This window comes from Pleuronectes platessa, chromosome 15 (genome assembly GCF_947347685.1).
Source record: "Pleuronectes platessa chromosome 15, fPlePla1.1, whole genome shotgun sequence".
In the NCBI taxonomy this organism is placed as follows: Eukaryota; Metazoa; Chordata; class Actinopteri; order Pleuronectiformes; family Pleuronectidae; genus Pleuronectes; species Pleuronectes platessa.
Window position 1 is genome coordinate 13,395,589 of NC_070640.1, and position 23,106 is coordinate 13,418,694.

The 23,106-nt window shown below is 42.5% G+C and overlaps 1 protein-coding gene across 1 annotated transcript in view; it reads left to right on the forward strand.

Annotated features, from left to right (window-relative positions):
- Positions 1 to 355: 355 nt before the first annotated feature.
- LOC128457420 (serine/threonine-protein kinase PAK 3) overlaps positions 356 to 23,106 on the forward strand; it is a gene marked incomplete in the record, with an annotated part of 23,284 nt that continues 533 nt past the window's right edge. The window contains 9 exon segments of the mRNA XM_053442099.1: positions 356 to 572; positions 15,077 to 15,270; positions 15,353 to 15,453; positions 16,628 to 16,781; positions 16,892 to 16,929; positions 20,120 to 20,182; positions 21,511 to 21,666; positions 21,744 to 21,918; positions 22,573 to 22,635. Coding sequence (XP_053298074.1) covers positions 15,099 to 15,270; positions 15,353 to 15,453; positions 16,628 to 16,781; positions 16,892 to 16,929; positions 20,120 to 20,182; positions 21,511 to 21,666; positions 21,744 to 21,918; positions 22,573 to 22,635 — 922 coding nt within the window.

Sequence of the window (23,106 nt, forward strand, 5' to 3'; positions counted from 1 at the left end):
CGATATGTTTGAGTTTTATGCAGGGATCTTCATCACATTTAGTCACACCTATTTTCCTCACATTTTTAACGTGTGTTAGATTTACTCCTCTTGTTAAGATATAATCTTAAACGGCTTGAGATGTTTTGTATAATGCTTATCCAATATCCATGAGGTATTAAGAGCTAAAGCAACGTGGACCTCTGCTTTTCAACTCTGCGAAGGATCCCCACACAGAAAGAGGTGCCTCCCTCCTCTCTTCTCACTCAGCAGGTTTGTTCTGTCAAACAGCAAACCAACGCTGTCTGGCCGTTGGCTGCCTCCTCCCCCAGACCTGCTGCCTGCATTAATATTCAGCCTCTCAGCCAATGGGCAGAGCAGGGCGGGTGACATCATGGACTAGGGAACAGTGAGCAGCCAGTGAAGCATCCAGCCTGCCGAGCAAGCTTTGCTTTTTAGGGTCAGGAACTGGTCTGACAAGAGAATGGCAATCCTGCCTTTAAACTGTCACTAGTGCTGCTGACGATGAACCCTCCGCAGCTCCGGGCCCAAAGGCGAAACCCCGAGCAAGAGAATGTGAAGACATATTTCAGGTAATTCCCTCTCTGTGTATGTAATAGGGGATGTGGAGGGGGGGGGGGCGGCAGATGAGGGAGGAGAGGGAGAAGAAGAAGAAGAAGAGGAGAAGGAGGAGGAGGAGGAGGAAGACGAGGACGAGGAGGTGGGGGAGGCAGTGTATGTAGGGGTGCCTTGTAGCCTTTTCTCCTTCTCCTTCCATTCTGCGTTCTGCCCTGCTAAGGAGGCAGCTGTTTCCTCAGCAGTCTGTCTGTGAGGGCGAGATGGAAATGGATGCCTGCATCAGATGGGCTGGACATGTTTTGTATTACCATATAGCCCCCCCCCCCCACACCACCCCCACCCCCCCCCCCTGCATCACATCATCTCTGTATGTTGTTCTCCCTTGTGCCTCACACATAGCATCTTTATTGATGGGGAGGTGTTATAATCAATGGTGGCGTTTGTACAGGCCTTGTGTGTGTGTGTGTGTGTGTGTGTGTGTGTGTGTGTGTGTGTGTGTGTGTGTGTGTGAGTGTGTGTCAGTCCTGGAGAAATGCAGCAGCTGCAGTGGCATCACTGGCACAAAAAAATGAAGCAATGCTATTTTGGGTCTGTAGACCCGAGGCTGACGGAGGGATCGGAGCTCTATATGCTGTGCATGGGTTGGTTGGGTGGGGGGGTGATCGATGGTTGATATGCTCATGGATGCTCTTTTGTTATCTCTAACATTGATGGTTTTTCTAGGGAGGGTTCCATGAAGAAATGCCTTTTGATTTCCATTCCTGCATGACACTGATCTCACACACAGAGCAGAGACGTGCCTCTGTCTCCCAGCTCCAACATGGATGTGTGTAGCGGTTTCATGGCGGCTGTGGTGACAGGGAGATATACAACATCTGGTCACCTGACTTCATTTGGGATCGGAGTGGGGGTGGGGGCCGGTCCTGTGAACGCTGAGCTATTCCGCCCCGGATCCTTCCACAGCCGTTGGTGGTGGAGGAGGATGGAGAGGGTGCTGGATTGGTGTCCCCCCCCCCCCCCCCCCTCCATCACCTTTTTAGATTGTGGTGTCAGAGGCGACGTGGAGGGGCTGAGAGAGATTCCTCTCCCAGGAAGCACAGTCATCATCAGGTCTGTGAGGATGAGCAGGGCCTGATGGGAGACCTGTTGTCTGGCGTTCGTGTGAAGGAGGGATGTTAGGGAGTCATGTCAGTGATGGAGGGAGGGCGAGATGGTTGTAGAGGGGAATTGGGGGATGGGGTATGGAAGGTGCTATACTCTCTTTGAACACCGGCCTGGTCTATTGATACAGATACATGCTCTTCCATTCACCAATATCCAGACTTACAACACAAACATATTTTTGGCTTAAAACACAAACTGTCCCCTGCCATCACCGCCAACACCACTCTCCTGTCCTGAACATCATTTGTTGATCTAAATTGTTGTTTTAACGAAATTTCGTTTTTATTTATGCTGGTCCAGCACATTACTCAGTATTGGTCTTGGCAGGCAAGACAGCAGGCCTACACTAATCATCTAATGCAGCATGCCATCAGACAGAAATGCTGTATATGCCGTTACAGAAGAATGGAAGTGTTTTTTTAGGCTTGTGTACGTCCTGCTGTTTTCAACGGATCTGTGAAACTGCTGCTGGATAATTGGTCTCCTCTCCGGGGCTTTAGAAGCTACGCTCCACATGCCACACTCTTGACACATTTATCACACCTTTATTCTCACACGTCTGGTCCAGCGTTGAGATGCACAGCTCAAAGCTTTATGGGTTTGTGCAGGACGTGCCTGACATCGGTTCCATGTATTCAAACCTGCTGTTGCCTCTGCGTTGGTTACATGCACCTCATGAAATTTTCATGCGAGCAACGAGAAAAACACAGACAGAAGCTGTCATTGGTCCAAATTGGATGATGTCACCGGTCTTACAGAGCAAAAGTAAAACTGCACCTTTCAGCGTGCTGTTTACAGTGTAAACATGTAATTCTGCAGGCAAAATCCAGGTTCAGCTTTGATGCAAATGTTTCCACAACTGAACCTGATGATGGACGAAAAATGAACTAGGGTTACTTTTATTTTTATTCATCACATCATGTCAGCTGACTACTGGCAGTGGATAGAATAGCCTTGCAAGACTGAAGGGTGTGTGTGTGTGTGTGTGGGGGGGGGGGGGGGGGGGGGGAGTTTATTAATAAGTTAACTCAGAAAATAGATCAATAATCTTCATTTATAGTATCTGTATCAAGGTTATGACTTTTCCTTGAACGTTCTGCTTAAATAATGTAAAACTTTATTCTAGCTTGATTTGACAGAAAGGCGTAGCAGGGTTCTGCTGAGGAGATTATACCTGGACCTGCTTATCTCTGTCACAGTTAGATACATGCAGTGGATGTTTAATTTTCCTTATTTATTTTTATAATATGATCATCTGCCCAGAGTTAATATATAATTGGCCACCCCATCTAAGCATAAATTGTCCTGCTGCTTGGTATAACATGGTCGTAGAGGACAAATTTGTCCCCCGGAACAATGCAAACCATTTATTTTTCCATTGTGTTTTAGTGTGCCGCTTTGGGCTTCCCCCTGTTTTCCATTGGCCGGTGTAACCCAACACACACAGCTTCTCTTACCTCACCTCAGCTAACAAAAGCAAAAGACACAGGACCTCATCTCAGTCTGTAGCCTGCTAGCTGGGCTGGCTGAAATATGATAGTAGGACGCACACACAGAGCACACACACACACACACACACACACACACACACACACACACACACACACACACACACAAGTAGGCCTCCATCTGTTGAGGACTTAGTGCAGCTGAGTTGTGCTGCTATTGTTGAGTGGAGTTATCGTGGAGGACTCCTGTTGACAGTTTGTAAATGTGTCGCGGTCTCGTGCCGTGCGACCGTGCGCGTACATGCGTGTGTTTTAAGGGCACGGCCGCCTAGAGCCTAGTGGTAGTCTTGCGGTAGGTGTGTCAGAGCTCCAGCCTGTGTGTTGTGGATTAGCATGTAGGATTGGAAGCCATCTGGCCATTTTGTCTCCGTAAGGGGAGGGAGAGTATAAGTGAGAGAGATGGATGGAGAGAGACAGGGAGGGAGAGAGAGAGACAGAGGAAACACTCACACACTGACACATTGACACAGCTCCCCTCGGTAATCTCCCTACTTGATGTCTGTTGCTACTTAGAAAAGGGTTACTTGTCTGTGTGTGTTTGTGTGACATATGATTGTGTGCACTTAAAATACACATGGTTCTTGTGTGACCTGTCCTGTTTCTGAGGCCTCAGGAAAGTCGGAGGTGGGATTCAAGATCCCAAAAAGTGAAAGACTTTACGTTGAGGTGGTGCAATGATGGAGAATACGTCCCAGATGGATCGAGACTGTGGAAAGGATGAAATGTGGCAGAGAAGGAAAAGGGTTCAGGGGGTTTAAAAGATTAACACGAGAGTTGCAGAGAATGGCATCTGAACTTGAAGTTGATTGAAGATGAACAGGCTGCAGGAGGTAACACGTTGGAGGCTATCAAGTAGAAAGAGTGTCCAGAGAATGACAAGTCTGCAGCAGCGGGTTACAAGGTTACGATGTCATTTATCCTACAAAAAATAATTGTTATAAGTGTTATAAGCTCACATTTTTAACCTTATTTTAGTGGCTGTGCTGGATTTTCTGAGATTAGAATTTTAACTTATGTTCCTGGAGCATTATCTACAGGTATAAAGGCCGCATTGAAGAAAATAAATTCAGAGATTTCAAGCATAATGTAGAAATATTACAATAATAAAGTGTTTTTTAAATGAGATAAAGGTAATAAAAAACAGATTTCTTAGCAAATAGGCAGTTTCACTCCTTCTGAACCAATCTCATTGTTTCCTGAAAGCATGAAAGTCCTTTGAAGAGAACTCAGATGTAATGGAACAAACGATAACTGTATCGTCGACCACCAACAAACATTTCCTCCTCCACAAAAGAGGCAATATCCTGCAAGTCAGTGTCGCTCTTTCTTCCGAGCAGACTCAGTTTTCATCAAAAAATTTCAATGTCCTGATCATTCAAAAATAAGAGAGGAGTGTTTCATTGTTTGTGAAAATCACCATAAAGTATAACTTTACAAGATGCTCCACATTCATCCTTTTAAGGCAGGCAAGAAGCTGATGTGATATCCCCTTCTAAAATGACATGTAGCCTAAATTACGACTATTTTGAATATTTTGAATCTATTCTCTTGAGTTTATGATTTTTTTCTCATAATATCACCAGTTAATTATCAAAATCTCAGTTTTTTACCCTTTAAGTGATACTCTCTTTACTCTGTCATGCCACAGGATATTAGACTATTTGGGAAACTTTAATTACATTTATGGTAATGCAGCAAACCTGGTTTATTATTTGTCATTTACACAAAATTATACATCAAACATTCAAAGTTTAATAATTTAGGAAAAACTCGGACACAGTTTGTTTTCAGATTTACAGAGAAGCTGTTTTCTTAACCACATTGTGTTTTGTAACTTAAGGTAGAGTGAATGCTCACCAATAATCACGCCAAGTCCTGCTGACACACTGTTGCTTCAGATCCAAGTAACAGTGTGTCTTTTCTCAGCTGATTCTGATTCACTTGTTGACACAGTCTCATCTGTCTCATGGTAACGTTTTTCCATGCAAAGTCAAAAAGCAGCCAGGCTGTATGAGTTATTATAATGAAATGCTTGGGCAGGTTTAATTATGAGAGAACAGCAAAACTAACATTATTATGTGCTGTGTAATTGAAGAACATACCAGAGGGCCAGACCTTTTAGAGGTGACGTGCAGGGTGACGTGCACACACAAATTAAGCATTTTACACATTTTAAATTCAGCAACAAATCTACATACACCCCCCCCCCCCCCCCATACTATTTTCTCATCCTGCTCTCCGAGGGGTGCATTTTAACCCTTTCAACTCGACACAGAGTTTCCTGCACCAGCTGGCGTGGCAGGAGGGAATCCACTCCCCTCTCTGCCTCCAGCTGGCTCTCAAACATTACCCACCCATGCCACACTAATGCAACAAACAAAAATTCTGGTACCTTGAGAGCATACGATACAAGATGAGGCCTCACCTGTGCTTGGTGCTCACGTCTTTCCTGGACATGGTAGTAGAAGGTCAAGGCAAAAAAAGAAAACTGCAGTAAACAGCAGTAGTGTAGTTTGGTTCAAAAGTTAATTCAAGTAGCTTTCGATCATTGTTTCGATAGTGTGAAACTAAACCTAATGGGCCTGTCTAATTGCTGGCAAGTCCTCTTACAATGCTAGATCAAGGAAACCTAGAGATGCTAATAGCGAGAAAAAACGGAGAATGTGTCGTATCAACCAGAGGAAACCATTACTGTGTCGAGTTTGTAATCTTGAAAACGTATGTATTCTATGGCTCATTATTTACAGTATATTTACATTACAGCCACTGACATAGAGCTGGGGTTATTTGGAGGAGGCAAGACATGAGGTACTACTCTAACAAACGTGGGCTTTGTCAGACAGGAAATACCAATCAGAATAAACTATAATATGATACAGTCAATATGACACAATATAAAAACAATACACTTGATACAGTACATTTGATACGATATGTTACGATACAACAATACCAACATTATTAATCCCTCAAGGTGCCAACTGAATATCACCTTACACAGTGGACAGACACATGCAAAAGAAAATCCCACATCTCTCCAGAACTAGATAAGTGGAAGACACATTTATGAGATTTTGAATGAAATCAGACAATGTCTCCAAGCAGTCAACCAGCCAGCTTTCGTCCATTTGACAGAATGAGCTACATATTTTAAGCTATAAAGTCCTTGGTCGTCCTTTTCCACACAAATTCCCCAACTGACGCAATAAACTGTTTCACGTTAAAGCATTTTCAAAGCAAACTGTCAGAACAAGGTGCACAGCCCCCTTGTCAGCTGTGACTGTACCACAGTGCCATTTATTGCCTCAAATTTAATGTTGTTTACCGTTGCTGCTGACATGTCATCATCCAGCAAAAGGGAGTGTACACACAGCTGATTGAATTACCTTGGAAAAAACGCTGTTAACCAAACTGTCGTATTTGAGATTGTGAAACTTATGTGACAGCTTTAGGTTTTAAAACATGAGGGGGAAGGAGAATGTGTTTTTCCTGATATGAGGAGAGCAGCACATGGGCCAGGTTCACCAGGACTAGATATTAAATGACATAGCGAGCTCTCAGGCCTCAGCAGCAGGGGAGTGTGTGAAAGGATGACGCCTGATAGAAAGAAGAGTGCTGGTGGATTTGTGGTCTGTGGGGAATATGAGCGTGGACCAACCTGCCTTTTCCCCTGCTTTGTTTTAAATATGAGGATTGTTATCCCACACCCTGGGAGCAGAAGGTTACTAAATAGTAGGTAAATCCACCATGGAGCTGTTGTGTGGTAAGACCCACTGAATCCTTTGACTCCCAGAGAGTAATTAGTGCGATCAACTGAAGAGAAGATAAGGCAGGTTTTTATCACTGTGTGCTTTTTCAATCTCATTAGTGTTGCTGCTGATTGGCATCGCACAAGATCAGAGTGGAGTTTTTTAAAGCCAAACAAAAGATGCATCAGAGTTGTCTAATTTGAGATTAAACAAAAAGTGTATCAGGAAAGCACCTTGTGTGGTTTTGAAGCAGATTACAGGAAAAACAACATCCAGACTCAAGAGTTTAGGGACTTGTTTATTTTCTTTTATCTTCATATGATATGGATTTCCAGCTTTGTAATTGCTGGTTAAGCGTAATTGTCGTGTCATTTTTATGTGATTTGCAAGGAAAAAGAGCAGTGATACACTCAGAAAGTAATGATTTCAAAAACATGGAATTTACGTATTTCTACTTCCATGTGACATATGTTCAATGTTATATTTAATTAAGTGTTATCTATCAGGCTGCGTGTGAATAAATAAAAAAACTTTAAAGTAATTTGACTGAATAAAGAATTGAACTTAATGTAGGCCTAAAAAATGTACATGGAAATGTAATATGAATATTGAAATACATAAAGTCAATATTTAAGGTACAGCTATAAAAAGCTAATAAGGTGTAAAAAGTGTCACAGTTTGACTCCATAAGCTCTAATAACACCGGGTTATTGAGTTCTTGTAGAAAATCCAGGAAAGCAACTGAATGAAGCGAAACAACATCAGACACAAACATCCGTGTGGTGGCTAATAATAGATCACTGGTTCCTGATCATGTTTATGAATTTGACTACATTAGCGTGTTTTCTCGGGAGGCGAGAGTTCAGATCTCTGAAGAATCCAATGGGTCAGCTCAAATGGGCATTTAACATGGAAGAGCAACTATTGAATCCATTTAGGTTTGCCTTGGATATTGTGTATTCATGCTCTAGTTGGCATATTATGAACGGGTATAAACCTTTTCTACCAACACGATTAAAAGATGTTCATGCTCAACGTTTTTCCATGCCCCCCCCCAGGCATGTGTATCTGCTAAAAATAGAAGTTTGGAAGAAAAACAAACAAATTGACTCAGTAATGAAAACTCATGATTTTCACCGCTGTGAGGCAATTAGCCAACAATGGAGGGGAGAAGTGATTCTGCATTTTATAAAAGGTGACAACAACTGAGTCAATACTAAGAAGCTCAGTTCTAAGCGCCATCACTATCTCATTGGGTTTATATATCAATTTTAACCCTGTTTATTCCCAACTGTTGCAAAGTAGTTTGAAGGAATGTTTCTAGTTTTCAATCCTGAAATTTAAAACAGCTTCTTCTGCACCCAGCAACAAGCTGATGATGAACTGTCTCACCTGCCACATGTTCTCAGAAAACTAATGTGGACTTGTCCCTGTTATGAACCAAACATTGGCAGCTGTATGCAAAGCAGAGTAACTGAGTTGAACAGGAGGGGGAACAAACCAGGCTAAAGAAGGTGGAGCTTCTGTAACTGACAAAAGCTGTTATGGCAGAACTTTTTTTTACCCACTCAGTCACAGTCTCATCATATTTAGATGTTTTGGAAAGTTCTGGTTCAATTCATGCTCTCGCAACGTATAACACGTTTGTCAGTTGTCAGGATTACGCAAAACTACATGAGAGGTGGGACATGACTTAAGGAGGAACTCATTACATTTGGGTGCAGATTTGGATCAGGCAGCGATTGAGGAATTATTTTCCAACATTATCCTTGATTTCTCAAAGAATAATTCATGGTGGTTTCATGAGGGGACTGTTGTTCCTTGGTGGAGATATGACCTCTAGCTCACGGATGAAGTCAGATAGATTTCTAATTCTGACGTATTGTATTTTTACTTTAAACAGCGTAAAATTTAAGTGTAAAAATAGCATGTTACAGGTGTAACTATATATAATATGTTAATAAGTGAGTTTTAAAGGTGTTTATATGCATAATTTACAGACCGTATAATGTCAACTCTTGGCAAGAAAGAGAAAAAGCTTGTTTATGGTCTTGTATAAGTCAAGGTTGATGACTGGACATAAACTCCAGTGATACAGGAGTGCGCTTTTAATGAGAAAAATGTCAATATAATAGCATCAAAAAAGACACCATTGTCCTATGTTGAATAACAAAAGTTACATAAACAAAAACGACCCCCCAAAAAACTTGAAGGAGATCAGGTTGTTTCCTCGAGGAAGCTGTGGCTTGTTTGGCCACATGAGGTTTTGATCTTGTGACCATATATTCTGCTCATGTTCCTCTCAAAGCCTTTTTTAACAGAATTGAACACCACTCCTCCTCCTCCCTCTCTCCCTCCGTCTGAAATTAAAGGGGGATGGCATCGCATGGCATCTACACTGTGGCTCTGTGTGTTTTTATGTTCTGACCTTGAAAGGCCAGCCATGTGAGAGAGGAGTGTTTATGCAGTAACACGCTGACATCCGTGTGTCGTCAGCCGCCAGGGCTGTAACATCTGGGTGAAGTGTTTTTTTGTTGTGCTTTTAAGGTTTTCTTAATTTTTGTGTGTGTGTGTGTGTTGTTTGTATTTTGGTTTTTCAAGTAAACTGGCATCGCTGTTCTGCCGCAGCTTTTTAAAAATACACTCTGTAGTGGTCATTAAAACCAAGATAAATAAGACAACAATAGTAAACTGTGGTTTCGGAGTACCCCCCCCCCCCCCCCTCCTTCCTCCTTATCCTTTGAATGTCCTCTAGCTGTCCGTCCCATCCAAGCAATCAGCATCCTTCAAAGAAGCACAGCCAAAGCTAAAGCCAAGTCAAACAGTGAGTGTGTCCTAATCAGGGGCATGAAGAGCCAGGCGTATGGAGCCCTCCCCCCGCTGCGGGGGCCATTACTGAGCCGCCATGGGCTCAAGATTAGAGTCTCTTCCTCGGTTAGACATTCAAATTCAGCATTAATGTTTGAAAGAGAGTGAAAATGCCTGCTCTTCTTGGATGGATTCATATTTTATGGGACAGAAATGCGAAAACATCCCCAGTAATATATGAGTTGAGCTGGTGTGGTGGCTCAGTTTTTTAGTTTTTTTAGACACTTGAAGGTTTTTATGCTGTTGTCAGCAAGTCAGCTCCCCTACCAAAGCATGCAGAAGCAGAAGGAAGTTTGAAGCTGTAAGATCTGACAAATTTGCATCTCATGGATCAGTGTTACAGCTGGTTTACATCTCGAAAAAACAAATCAACAACTCATGAATGACTGGTCTCTTTTCGTTCCTGCTGGGATAGTTGAGCCTCATGTAAGACTATCCTCAGTATCAGGCAAACAGCAAGCGTAGCGTTGATTTATGATGTCGAGAGACTGGCCTATGTGTGTTTCCGAAAGAGGAGCTGCTTGTTTCAGGGACAGTGCACCCGCTGACTGACTGCTTGCCTGCCTGTCAGTCTGCACAGTAAATAGGTCAGTGTTTTATGTGAGTGAAGACTCAGAAAAGTCTGGGCCTCCATGACTCTGCCATCTCTCGCTGTCTAACGGCTCGCAGGCTGTCAGGTGATAAGCCAAATGGCCACACGGTAGAGTAGTCAGGACCAGGAGTGAAGGATTTGTTTTATTTAAAATCTGTAATACATCAAATTATTAGACTCTTTGTGGTTTTCTGTGGTGTTCTGTTGCCGCGGGGGGCTCAGATTACTTGATCACCACAGACTTTGAGGAGTTTTTCAGCTCCATCCTTCAGCCACACTGTTCTCCAATGGCAGTTGTTCGCTGAAATGATCATATTTACGAGCAATGCGCTACCTTCACTGTTTTATGGAAGTGTTCCGTGTTGCCTGCTCCAAAGAAGGACACGAGAAGCCACGAAGTACAGCGTGAAACTACCTAGAAACCTCATGAAAATAGCAATTTCCTATTCAAAGGAGTCCTAACCTCCTGCCACCTCCTCATCATTTGATGTTGCAGCCATTGATTTTTTTTCTAACCCACTGTACTTGCTGCTAGACAGATAGAGACCTGATCGATGATACCCCAGTTACTGTTGTCAGGTCTTTCTTGTTCCATGTGAACATGTTGCTGAATCCACTTTAGTGTATAACTATGAAAGCTGTCGGACAAACTGAGTTCAATGTGTTCAGACGATTACGCTAATGGATTAACAGAGGCATCAGTCACAGCTGTATGTGTCTTTATAATGAACTCAAGGCAAGGTGGATACATGCATGTATATAAAGGATTGAATATTGAATGCTTTTTAATGCAGCTGAGCATTAAGCAGAAACAATTACAGTAAATGTCTTTCCCTCACTTAAGGATGTCTGGGGATATGAATAATGTTTTTTGTTTGTTTAAGACAAAAAAGAAGTGGCAGAGTTCACATTGTTTTTTTTCAGGTATGATTTAATGTGACTTACCTTATATCAACCATAGAGTGTAGATGGCAACATGACAGCTCCCCAAAAGTGAAGCCAAAGGGCCTCAATTGCCCCCTGGTGGCTGGCTGCACTACAGACGATGAACCCCACCTCCTACATGTTATTGGTTCTTGTCAAACTGATGTATGTTCAAGTGTTCATGTTTGAGACTGACTTTTGATTGGCTGCTTCTCCTGGTCTCTACTGCAAGATGGCAGCGTTTGTTTTGGGGCAATTTGGCTTCATTTCTGGATAGTAAGAGGAGGTAGAGGCGCCTCAACAAAGACTCATTTATGCAGGGGGGCAGTGTAGTCAATAGTTCAACCCAGACGACCGTAGGACATGTGGAAGACATTTCAACAATGACGTAACTTTTTTGACGAGAGACTTCAACAGTAGGAAAGAAATGAGAGGCATCTATATGATGATACTTGTTGTGGTTAGAAACCCTGTGCTGTCCTCAAGCTGATGTATTGCTTTACAACCGAGCCAATGTAAAGGATGTATGGAAGTTTGTGGGCAGTGATGGTTACATCGATTGAAATGGACGTATCTCTTTTTGCAGCATGAATGAGCATAAACGCTTCAGTTTTGTGTCAGTGTTATTTTGCTGATAAATTAACCTCAATCCACAACTGGTGATTCAAGTGAACTTTTATAAAGTCTTTTGAAGCCATTGTTTACAGCATGGTGAAAACAGACAGCTCAACCCTGGTCAGTTCCACACAGAACTTCCTCCTGCATCTAGGTGCTGCAGCATAAGACTAATCTCCATGTCTTCCCTGTTACTGTCACAGCTTCTGTTTTTTCCCCCCTCAGGTGTTATGATAGCGATGTTGTCAGCGACTCCTAGTTGCTGACGCATGTCAACACTGTGACGCTCTTTTGTAGACACCTCTTCGTAAACAGACTTCCTCCAGATTTGGTTGTCTGTGACACGCCTAACCTCCAGCGCCAGAGAACCTGTTCGGTGCAGATGTCTGGACTAACACCAGCACCACCAGTATATCCCATAAGACCCTGGAAATACACTAGAAAGAAACTCTCTGGCTTTGTCAGTGTATAACTTATTTCTACAACGTGCTGCATCTTGACTTAGATGAGAAATGAAAATCTGATACTGAAGGACATCATCGTTCGGGCTGCTGAATAACAAACAACATCCTGCAGTTATTTTGAATAGTTAATCTTGTTTACAAGACCTCAGAGTTGAATACTAGTGCAAATTAATCCTTCTTTTTCTCATTATATGAAAGCAGAAGGGATCAAAAACAGTCCAATTAATAAGAAACATCAAGATTATGTTGATCATCTTTTTTTTTATATATCAGGCCAATGTTCTATCTTCAATACTTTTTCCACATAATATGAATTGGCAAGTATTTTGTCGTCTGATTCGTAAGAATATAACATAAAAAAAGCCTGTTGACACATTTTAATTTGTATTTGATGGGAAGAAAAACTGTCAGATTGTGATTAGAAGAGACACTGCTCAGTTGTTCTTGAGACGAGATCGACTTTGTCAAGTTTGATGTACACATAAACTAAACTATTTATAGTAGATACGATGAATTCAGCATTTCAGAATCAGAATCAGAAAGGATTTTATTGCCAAGTAGGTTTACACCTACCTGGAATTTTCTTTGGTAACAATATCAAAGTTATTATTATCAGTATTGTATAGATCTAGGTCTGTGTGTACACATGCTTGTGCTGAGGATGAACATGAATATGGACCATATGTATCTCTTTTCTTTCCAGCCAATAATAATTAGCTATTGATGTAGGAGACAGGCGGTGATTCAGAGGTGAAGCTTTAAATATGTAATTTTTTTCTTCAGGAGGCTAGGTTAATATATTGTCAAATACTTGTTTGTCAATATTAAAGAACTGTTAATTTATAACGATTTTTTATATATATATTATCACTGTTTTCCTCGATAAGACTTCTATGATTACCCCCAAAAAAGCCTTTGGTACGATTTTTCAACATTTCCCAATCTGGCGTCGCTGAGGAGATGAGAAAAAACTGAATTTAATTTAAAGAAGGTAATCAAAGTATCCACCAGTCCTGTTAGCAATTATTTTATTTTGTGTCAGCACATCATTTTTTGCTTCTCCTTTATTGAGATGTACAGCCATAAAGCCGCTGCAGAATTGTAAAGACGAATGATGCCTTCTGAGACACTCTTAGTACCGGTTCTGTTTGCTCCGGTCACTCAAGTTCATGAGGAAGTGACACATGACTAAGAAATAAAGAGGAAAAGTGTTTATATTAAGATTTGAGGAAGCCGAGGGGAAAGCCCGGACGTCTTGTGTAATAATGCTGTTGCTGTCGACACAACCGATTTAATCAGGGCATCAAGTTACATCTTTCTGCTTTAATCAAATTCCATCTTTCAAAACCAGTTCCTTAGGTTTACTAACAAAGAGTAGGGTGTAACCAACCAGAGTTGGTCTTGTGCACGCTGCGATGGTTTCTGTGAAATTGTAAAGGCACATGTGTAATATGTCAGAGGCAGTGCGCACCGTCTAAGAGCTGAGGAAGGCTCTTTGTTTGCTAATGTAGGTCTGCACTAAAGGGGGCGGCCCGGGATGGCCCGCTTTCTGGGACGGTCGTGCTGCACATCACATGATGGGCTTGGCCTCGGGGGTGAGGCAGTGAAGGAGTCCTAAGATGTTGGTGGGACAGTGAGATAGAAGACGAGGGGATGAGTGATGGGAATATTTACTCTTGCCAGTTTCTTTTAGAATCAATTCCTGGTAACTGTGATTTTTTGCAGCTCAACAGTCCCACTGGACATCGAATCCCACCTCTGCTCTATACCGCCTCCATTCAAATAACAAGGGAAACACTAGATCGAGTCTTTTGCATCGTAATCGTCAATTCAGGGTTAGGTGTCTCAGACCTGCAGATAGGGTTGCTGTTGCAGGATTGCTCAATGCTACATTGCAAAAATAGGCCAAAGCTCTGAAACTCTTACTAGGAATTTTTGGCAAGTGTTATATCTGTCTGAATATGACCTCCACCTTGCTCCAGTGCTACTGCTTTAGAAACCAGCCACAGAAAAAATGATATTCCTTATGTGTTTATCACTTGTCTTTGGCCAAAATGTCACACTTTAATCAAATAGCAGATGTTTAATAAATAAACAACAGCATAGATCTACCAGTTCTCTCTTCAATTATCTATTATTTCAGCCAATATATCTTTGTGTTTTGGACTGTTTGATTTTGAATTTGAAAATATTACACTGGGTTTTGTAACATGACAATTTCCTAAATGTGGATTTTAAATTGGATTTTAATATACGCCAAATTACTTTCACTCATTAGTATCAGTCCCCTAAATAAACCAGATTTCTGAGAAATCCGAGAAGATGTTGAAACACGCCCTATCTCACAATGAACAGGTCAATCTGAGTAGGGTTGTTTTAGACAGGGTAACAAGGTGCTGTTTTAAATGATTCTTGTGCTATTTTGACCAAAATATGTTACAGACATTTCATTAAGACCCCAAGGAGCCATATCAACTTGTGGTAAAATGGGCATAATATGTCCCCTTTAAGTTATTTGGGTTTGGTCCACTGAAAGGAATTTTGTAACCGTTCCTCACCTGTTGACATCCTTACTGATCTATGATCAGACTCCACTAACTCCAACTCCTCCATCTCTCTCTTCCTCCCTCACAGGACATTGTGAGTGCCACTAAAGATGTCTGATAGTGCTGATATTGAAGAGAAACCACCAGCCCCCCCCTTGAGAATGAACAGTAGTTCCCGAGACTCTTCCTTGTTGAATCACGCCTCTAAACCGCTTCCAATGGCTCCTGAAGAGAAAAACAAGAAGGTCCGCCTGCGCTCCATCTTCCCCGGGGGAGATAAGAGTGAGTATCCCCTCTCTGGCTCTAAACATTGAAAAATCTAAATAAACCAGCCTGTAATCAGGTTTTTGTTCTTCTCCTGCAGCAAACAAGAAGAAGGAGAAGGAGCGTCCTGAGATATCCCTCCCCTCGGACTTTGAACACACCATCCATGTCGGCTTTGATGCTGTAACGGGAGAATTCACAGTGAGTATCTCTCTCACCTGACGACCAGACGTATAAACAGCAAGTGATTCTAAAATCCTCCTCCCGTGGCAGAGATCCAGGCACACATTCTAAAATAACAACTCCCTGAAGTGATGGAGTCCACTGATGTGTTTCCCCTCACCTAACGTTGGTAATAAAGTCACTTGAATGAACATCATGCTATCACCTCTATCAGGTGAAAGCTGAATTGAAATCCTTTAGTGTTTCTTGGTAAATAACATTTTAGTTGCAGGTTTGCAGTTGATGTTTTATTCCAGCCAAAGCCTGCATAAGAAATTCCATAACACAGTATTTCCCTTTTCTTATATTTTCTCAGTTTTACATTGTTTTCATCAAATTTAGTGAATTAACAGACCTGTTCTAATGTCTTTATGTTACTTTTATGATTGGTACCTCCCCCAACAGCCAGCTACTCTAACCAGGTTTACTGCAGCATATTATGAAGAAATAAATCAACATCAGCATCTGTTTGACTCAGGTCACTGCAAATATCTTTAACTTTTAATGTTTTTAATCTCAGGCCCCACTCAGTGATATTGTATTACACACATTAAGTTCTGTTCTAAAGGGGATTTTATTGCAGGTGTATTATACTGTAAGTGTTCAGGGTACTCTTTTCCACACTTTGTTTATGGTTGTCATTTTCTCTCAGGAGATTGTAATGCTGATGTCAGATTAAACAATGGAAACATACTCACATATTCATGAACAGCTAATTCAATTTGGTAGTAAAAAAAACAGAACCCCCCCGGAAAGATCTGACATGGTTTAACAAAAACCAGGACTTCTCTGGTATTAAAGCCGTAAAGTCTTGTCTTCTTCATTTCTCCTTTAATCAGACTTTACACTAATGAATAATTTGTATTCAAATAGATTTGCCTTCCAAATGAACAACCCTCAGTTCATGGTATCACTTACAAGTACTTCCTTTTCACAAATAGAGCCCTATTACCACAGTCTGGTTAAACCAGTCCTGTGGTTTACTGGGTAGAAACTATACATTACTGTTCGCTCCTTGATCCCACTCAAAGTAGCATCTCTCTAAACACCACTGCTTCTGCAGAACAGTGGACTTACTTTTTCAATCCTCAGGTGTGAAAATAAAAGGACAAAACTTTCCTTTAAAACATTGGACCTCCGTCTGTTTGCTCAGGGTATCCCGGAGCAGTGGGCGCGGCTCCTACAGACCTCCAACATCACCAAGCTGGAGCAGAAGAAGAATCCACAGGCCGTGCTGGACGTCCTGAAGTTCTACGACTCCAAAGAGACCGTCAACAACCAGAAATACATGAGCTTCACCTCCGGAGGTAGGCAAAAACCAAAACGCTGATAACCATAACACAAAAAGGTTCAAAACACACATGTGAACGATATTTTTAGTGTGCCATCTACAGTGATGTTTTCTCTATTGTTACAGACAAGTCGGCACAAGGGTACATAGCCGCAAACACTCTGGTGAGTTGTTTTTTTTAACCTAAACTTACTTTGGTTAGTGTCGCTTAGCTTGACAAAGTATTCGCCTGTTAATACGACTCAATAACTATTAAATGCTTCATTTTTAAAAGAATTGTGATGTTGTTAATTAAGAATGCCGCTCTTTGTTGGAGGCGGCTCCTCGGCCTGCTTTATGAGTGTTTTTATCTCTGCACTACAGATCTTCTCCTCTCTAGAGTGTCGGGTTATTACAGTAAAAAAAACGTTACAATTGGAAATCAATCCAGTCTCTGCTTCACCATCTCTGCTTTAATTCGTTCCTTTTGAAAAAACCTCATCGTATGGAGGGTATTTTATTTCTTTATGATTTATACAACAGTGTAATAATGTATCAGGTAAGTTACAGCATTATGTGGCTTTATATCATCATCTCAATCCTCAGAGCGATTACACCGCTCCGGCTGCACCTCAGTAAATCTCTCTCACTTTACGCTCACCAACTCTGTCTGGGAGTGTCGGGGATAGACTGTGACCCTTCGAGCACATTCATTTCACACAGACTTCTCCCTCTTATTGGCAAAATGTTTGTGTTCCCCTCCGGAGCCGCCCTGCTCCGACTACGCACCGCAGTGCCCTTGCTCTTGCACACGGCCCAATCAGTTTTGCCGCTCGTGCACGGAGACGGTGACTTCTATGGGAGCTTGCCGTGGCTCATTGTTTGCTTTTCCAATCCACTTAACCAGATTTTTTGAAATGCCCGTAGACAGGCTTCACTGGAGGCTCAACTGCATCTAGAAGGGACTCCCACTGTGTTGACCTCATTCCTGGCCTCGACCGGAGTAATCTATGCTTTCAATGCCTCGGCCTGCGCACGCTCGGCCGGGTGAAGAAGTGGAAATCCAAGTCTGTTCAGTGAGATTTGCCGCCCAGGGCAAACTATACTGGGAGCACTTCACGCAGGGCTATCGCGTGAAAGAGCTCTTTGCCAGTGAAGGGCGAGCGGGTGTGGCGTCCAGTCTGAAGGGTTGTGCGAGCCCAGTGAAGGCTTTCAAGAGCATCTCAGCCTCGGACTGTCACGCTGGTCCACGACTGCAGAGGTGACTCAGCTTTTGGCCGCAGTGCCGCAGATAGTCGGCGAAGATTTGGCCACGCCGTCTGAGACCAGCAGAGCCACAGGACAGGTGCCAATAATTTTGTAAGCAAGTTTTCTAGAAACTGCAACAGTCACCCGTCCCGAGTTGCTACCTCGTGCTCTCTGTCAGATTGTATCAAACACCAGCTCCTGCTAACCTGTAGTACAGGCACATGATTGAGATCTGGTGTTGTATTTTCTTACATTCTCCTCTGTACTCATCACGTCCAGCCCTCGTCCAACCTGCAGCTATCCTGTCATCAGAGACTCAGAAAAATAATGCCCATAGTGCATCAGCACGATGGAATAAAAGACAGCTATCTGCTGGCTATTTTGTGAGATATGTCTTTGAGATTTTCGCCAGTCGTCCCTAACCCACGTTCTAGGTCGACCTAGTGCCTCAGCTTGACCTCAGCTCAGCGTGCACCTGTAACAGAGAACAGTGGCGGTAGAGAAGACACGCTGTGGTTGCATCTTAAGCCCACCGACTGAAAAAGCACCATTTGAATGTTAGATTAAAGGACAGCAGTAAGAAAACTTAACTTGCTGGGTCTGATTGTCCATCATAAGGAAACGGTCATGCACGATGCAGATAAATGTCGCAATCCAACGTTCACCAAAGTCAAATTCCCCGGGAGGCCAGGCTGCTACACTCACATATGTGTGACCGTGCAGTCACATGCTAAATCCTGTTCTTCTATACAAAAGATTTACTCCAGAGATTTTAATTGTTTTGCCGGAAACACTTTTGATTTTATCATCAACAGAAATGAAGATAAAGTGATAAAAAAAACAGCAACACATTCTTAAGAGTGTTTTCGGATCTGTTCTGTTGCCTCTCTTTAACTGACTGGTGACTCAGTGTTAGTTCTTCTCTTCTGATTTCACATGTGAGGAGCTTTTCACTGTTAAACCATCAGTTAAGTTAATATGTTTGAAACAGGAGGTTCTGGATATATATTTCACTTCAGTGTTTGTCAGACCCACAGCACTCGTCTGTCAACTAACAAACACAGATCAAGTGTTCACATAACTACGCTCGCAACGTTGACAGTTTGTTTTGCAGAGTGTGAGCTTCACCTCACGCTGCACTTGACATTTCATCTCCCGTCTGTTGTTGAAATTACGGCTCAGCTTCACAAAAAGCCTAAAATCCAGAGCAGTTGGTGCATGGATGCCACAATTTTGAGAAACATTTCACGCAAATGTTCCGTGTGTGTTTACACAATACAAATGCTCCTCAGTATACACAGGAAAATATGTCTTTTTTTTGCAATGTCTTAATATTGTTGTGAATATCAAGTCAATATTAAGGTTTTTGTCCTGTAATATGATTTTTCTTTTCAAATATTTGATAATTCAGTGAGATCTTAAAGTCTCTTAGCTTTGACGATATCAATACTAAGACTTACGTATTCTATCCAAATCAATAATACATGCAAATGCACAAACACAGCAGTGGAATACTGCATTAAGAGTTAGGTACAACTTTTCTTAACATGCCTGATTTCTTTCATCAAGATCAATGTCAACCAAAGTGTGTAAAATCGCCCAAACTCACAATGTTAAAGAAAGTCAAAACATTCCTCTGCCTGTAACTTCATCACCATTGTAACATTGCAAACTGGATGTAAGTTAAAACCAACATGGACCAACCACAATACTGAGGAGCAGAAGATTCAACCAACATCTGTCTTTATGTTGTCTTGCTGTGTATGCTATGAACGTTCTGGACAATAATTAACAAGGTCTAATAACAACTACTTCAATTAGAATTAAGGTACAGATGTGACTTTTCCCTAAAGGACTAAACTAACATTTCTGGAAGAAAACGAAAATGAAGAGGAAACAAGGGACGTGCAAGGACAGTCCTCAGGTGGCCTGATCTGTCTCTGTCCTGTCCTCTCCCCATGCTCTGTGTCAGGAGGAGGATTTTGGGACGTGATGTCCATCCCTCAGTTGTAGCGGACCCCCGCCCTCCCCTCTCCCCCCCTCTCTCCCCATGAAATCCACTTACTCATAAACACTGTGTGGGTTTTGTTTTGAGTAAATCCTCCCATTTTCAACCTTCACATTCAGAACCGGCTGCTGTCATCTGGGCCTCCTGTCAGCCTTAGAACCTGCAGCGCATTATTTGACAAGGTAACTCCTCCACATTACTTTCCACATGATGTATCTCTACATTGGCTTTTAAAGCAAAATTTCCACCATTTGATCTCCTAATTTTCTGCCAAAAACGAATACCTGACTTTCGAGGCATCCTCACTCTCCATCTTGAGATTCCATGGGGGGTGGGATTGGATCTGTTTTTGATGACAAATGTATTTATTATCTATCTCACTTCTTCTTTTTTTTTGTGACTGGACTGTGTCTGAACTGGAGGGGGGAGGGGCGCATGTCCCAGAGGGTTGTGATTACTGTCAAACTGCATGTATGAGCTCATACTCTTCACAGATTAACCCACATGACCAATAATGTGCCTTTAACTTCATCACCATCGTAGACGTTATCGCATGGCTCGGATCAAATTTAAAAAAAGCAAAAAAAATTTAGCTCTGCTTCCAGTTAGCCAGATTCTCCTTTCTGCACTGCAGTCTTGGCTCGGCCCTCCCGGAGCAGGTCAGAGGCCCAGCATGTCTGACTGGGACTTTTCCTTCAACCAGACCCTCTCCCTTTAATCACTAGAACTAAGCTGCACTGATTCATGTATGCATGACGAAAATGGAAATGGTTGAAAAACGTTTCCATTCCATAAGAGGAAGTCAATCCAAGGCTAACAGAGTTTTGGAGGTGTGGGGGGGGGAGGTTAATACTGGCTGAGCGACTAGGCATAATAAACATGTCTGAGGAGTATAAGTCATGCTTATTAAAATGCATCTTCCATATCGAGAGGATGTGGACAGTTCATCCCCATACTGCACACTACTGAAATGTTGCGTCATGTTGTTTCTTTTCTCCTATGGCACAGTTAAATCCGAACAGTTTGTTCCAACGTAGAAACTCATCGTCAACCCCTCAACTTAAAGAACCCTCACATAAACTGCACTGAATGGCACCTCACCCCTTGAGTCCCTTTAGCTCTCACCTGACCCATAATGCTTTCCTCCATTATAAACTGTTCAAGCTGTTTTGTTTTATCTTTCCCAAAATGTCAGATGCTCTGTTCCAGTGTAGGATATCAGGTCAAATGTTGACCACATGCTCCTTTTTTTTACTTATATGTTTATGAGTTTGGTGAATAATCTGAATCTGTTCTACTGTATGAATGATATGATTTAAATATCTATTAATCGTTATTATTAGAGAGACAAAGTCCTCTTTAACCTCAACTGGCCAGAACTCAAACTCTGTACCTGGCTGGTTTGGGGCTTTCAGGCTCTTTACTGTGGTAACAACTCACGACAGAGAATTCTGTTCCAGGGTGCTACGTGGCACATGTATCCAGACTAACTTCCATGTCCTCTCTTCAGGGTGCCAAAACATCATCGTCAGAGCCCCCGATCGCTCCACCTGTATCCGAAGAGGAGGATGAGGAAGAGGAAGAAGAAGAGGAGGAGGAAGAGGAGGAAGACGACGAGGACGAATTGCCCCCCGTCATCGCACCTCGGCCCGAACACACCAAATCTGTGAGTTTCTACGCCACGATGGTTGAGATCCTTCTCCTTTCCATCTGTCTTTCTGTGACACCGTTCCCCTCTTGCAGATCTACACGCGCTCCGTCGTTGACCCACCAAAGCCTCCCACCCCCGTGACAGAGGTGGTGACTCCACCGGAGTCACAGGTCCAGCCGGACAACACGTCCAACACGATGTACCGCAACACTGACCGCCAGAGGAAGAAGTCCAAAATGACCGACGAGGAGATTCTGGAGAGACTCAGTACGTGCCTTTAGAACCACACGTGATTTAATGCTCCTCAGAAAAGAGTTTGAGAAATCTTCAGAGTCAAGATGAGATGTTAATGATTCATTTAATTGTTAAGTTATATTTTCACTACATTTGATCTTTGTAGATGATGTAGAAATCCTAAATCCTCTCCTTTTCATGTTTATTTTCCGAAAAACAATCAAATATTCAATAATTCATTAATTGATCATAATAATCTGTTATAAATGGCCCCAAACAATCCTGGAGACATGACCTTGTTGTCCCATGTGTGTCTATGCATGATTTCTGGCTGTGTGTGGGTCAGTGTCGCATAGAAGACAGGCTGGATATTTAGTTTCCAGTGGCTTTTTTCCACATTTTACCTCCAGTGCACCTAATCTGTGTATTCATAAGAAAAATGCATAAGACAATACAAGGACACATTTCTCCTATACTGTGGCCTTCACAATACTGCTCCTCTCTGTTATGCAATTTTAGCACGTATTACCAGCATCAAGTAGAGCTGCATGTACTTAGAGCAGCTGCACCAAACAGACTGAAGTAGAAAGGCAGAAATGGTTCTGCAGGATGTTCTGTGTGTGTCTGTGTGAAGGCTGTCATGACACAAGCTCAAACATGGCGTTCTGTGTTTTCTGTCTGACTCAGGGAGTATTGTGAGCGTGGGGGATCCCAAGAAGAAGTACACACGCTTCGAGAAAATAGGACAGGGTAAGTCCGTCCGTCCGTCCGTCCGTCCGCACGTGCACACCAGCCGCAGTTTCTGAATAGAGCGATTTCAGTGGCAGTCACTCTCTCACCTGGAGAGACGCAGCTCCAGTGACCACTTCAGAGCGCCAGAGAGAGGGTTACGTTCAATGACTGGGAGAAAAATAAGTAGGGGGGAAATGAGAAGTGTTTCCTGAAATGGCCATGGGCAGATTAGCTCTGCCATCCCTCTCTCTCTCTCTCTCTCTCTCTCTCTCTCTCTCTCTCCCTCTCTCTCACTCTCTCTCTCCCTTTCTTGTCTTTCTTTTTTTTTTTTGGATGACAATTTTCTATCACTCTCCCGGTTCACTACATCTCCACAGAAAACACCTGTGTGGGTCTTATCTGTTTTATCATGCCCTGTGTTTCCACATCTGACATCAGAAGCTCCTATCTCCAGCAGTAGATAACTGTCTATTTACTCTCCACTGAGTT